Genomic DNA, 623 nt, shown 5'->3' with positions numbered 1-623 from the left:
CCATCAGTAGAAGAGCAGAGCTTTGATTTCATCCGTAAAGCAGCTTCATTTCTTGCAGCGTTCTCTCCTCCTCTTCCTCCTCCTCCTCCTCCTCCTCGCTGCTGCTTTAAATAGCAGCTGTTTAAAAGCTCCCCACATTCTCCTGCCTGCAGTCCAGCTCTGCTCTGCACTGCACCCCCCTCTCCATTCACACTTTTTTTTTTTAAATTTAGCAAAAGACAGAACAAACACCCTCCCCTGTCATCCTTGCCACCATGTCGGCCGCCAGCACCAAGACCAGCGCCTCTCCTCTGCCCTCCGACAACAGCCACGTCTTCTTCCAGGTCGCGCCCCCCGTAGTGAACTGCGAGCGCTCCGCGCCCCCCATCGAGAAGAAGCAGGGCAAAGTGACCGTGCGCTACGACAGGAAGGAGCTCCGGAAGAGGCTCGAGCTGGAGGAGTGGATCGTGGATAGCCTCGCCGACCTGTATGACTGCGAGGAGGTGAGTGGAGAAGGGGGCGGCGGCGGCGCGTCCTTGTACCTGCGGCAGCACATGGAGACGCGCTGCTCAGCACGGGCTCTTTAACATCAGCTTTTTACCAGTTGTGGTGTAATAATTGTAACTCCTCTTTGTGCCCCCCCC

General features: G+C 56.7%; 1 protein-coding gene across 1 annotated transcript in view; it reads left to right on the top strand.

Moving 5' to 3' along the window:
- The first annotated feature begins 126 nt into the window (after positions 1-126).
- The window catches only part of LOC108242482 (protein phosphatase 1 regulatory subunit 14C), a 17,328-nt gene continuing 16,831 nt past the window's right edge, over positions 127-623 (top strand). The window contains exon 1 of the mRNA XM_017427335.3: positions 127-482. Within this exon, the coding sequence (XP_017282824.1) occupies positions 255-482 (228 nt within the window). The 5' untranslated portion in view covers positions 127-254. The remainder of the gene's footprint in view (positions 483-623) is intronic.

This window comes from Kryptolebias marmoratus, linkage group LG19, assembly GCF_001649575.2.
Source record: "Kryptolebias marmoratus isolate JLee-2015 linkage group LG19, ASM164957v2, whole genome shotgun sequence".
Taxonomy (NCBI): Eukaryota; Metazoa; Chordata; class Actinopteri; order Cyprinodontiformes; family Rivulidae; genus Kryptolebias; species Kryptolebias marmoratus.
This window is presented reverse-complemented; position numbering and strand designations above follow the sequence as displayed.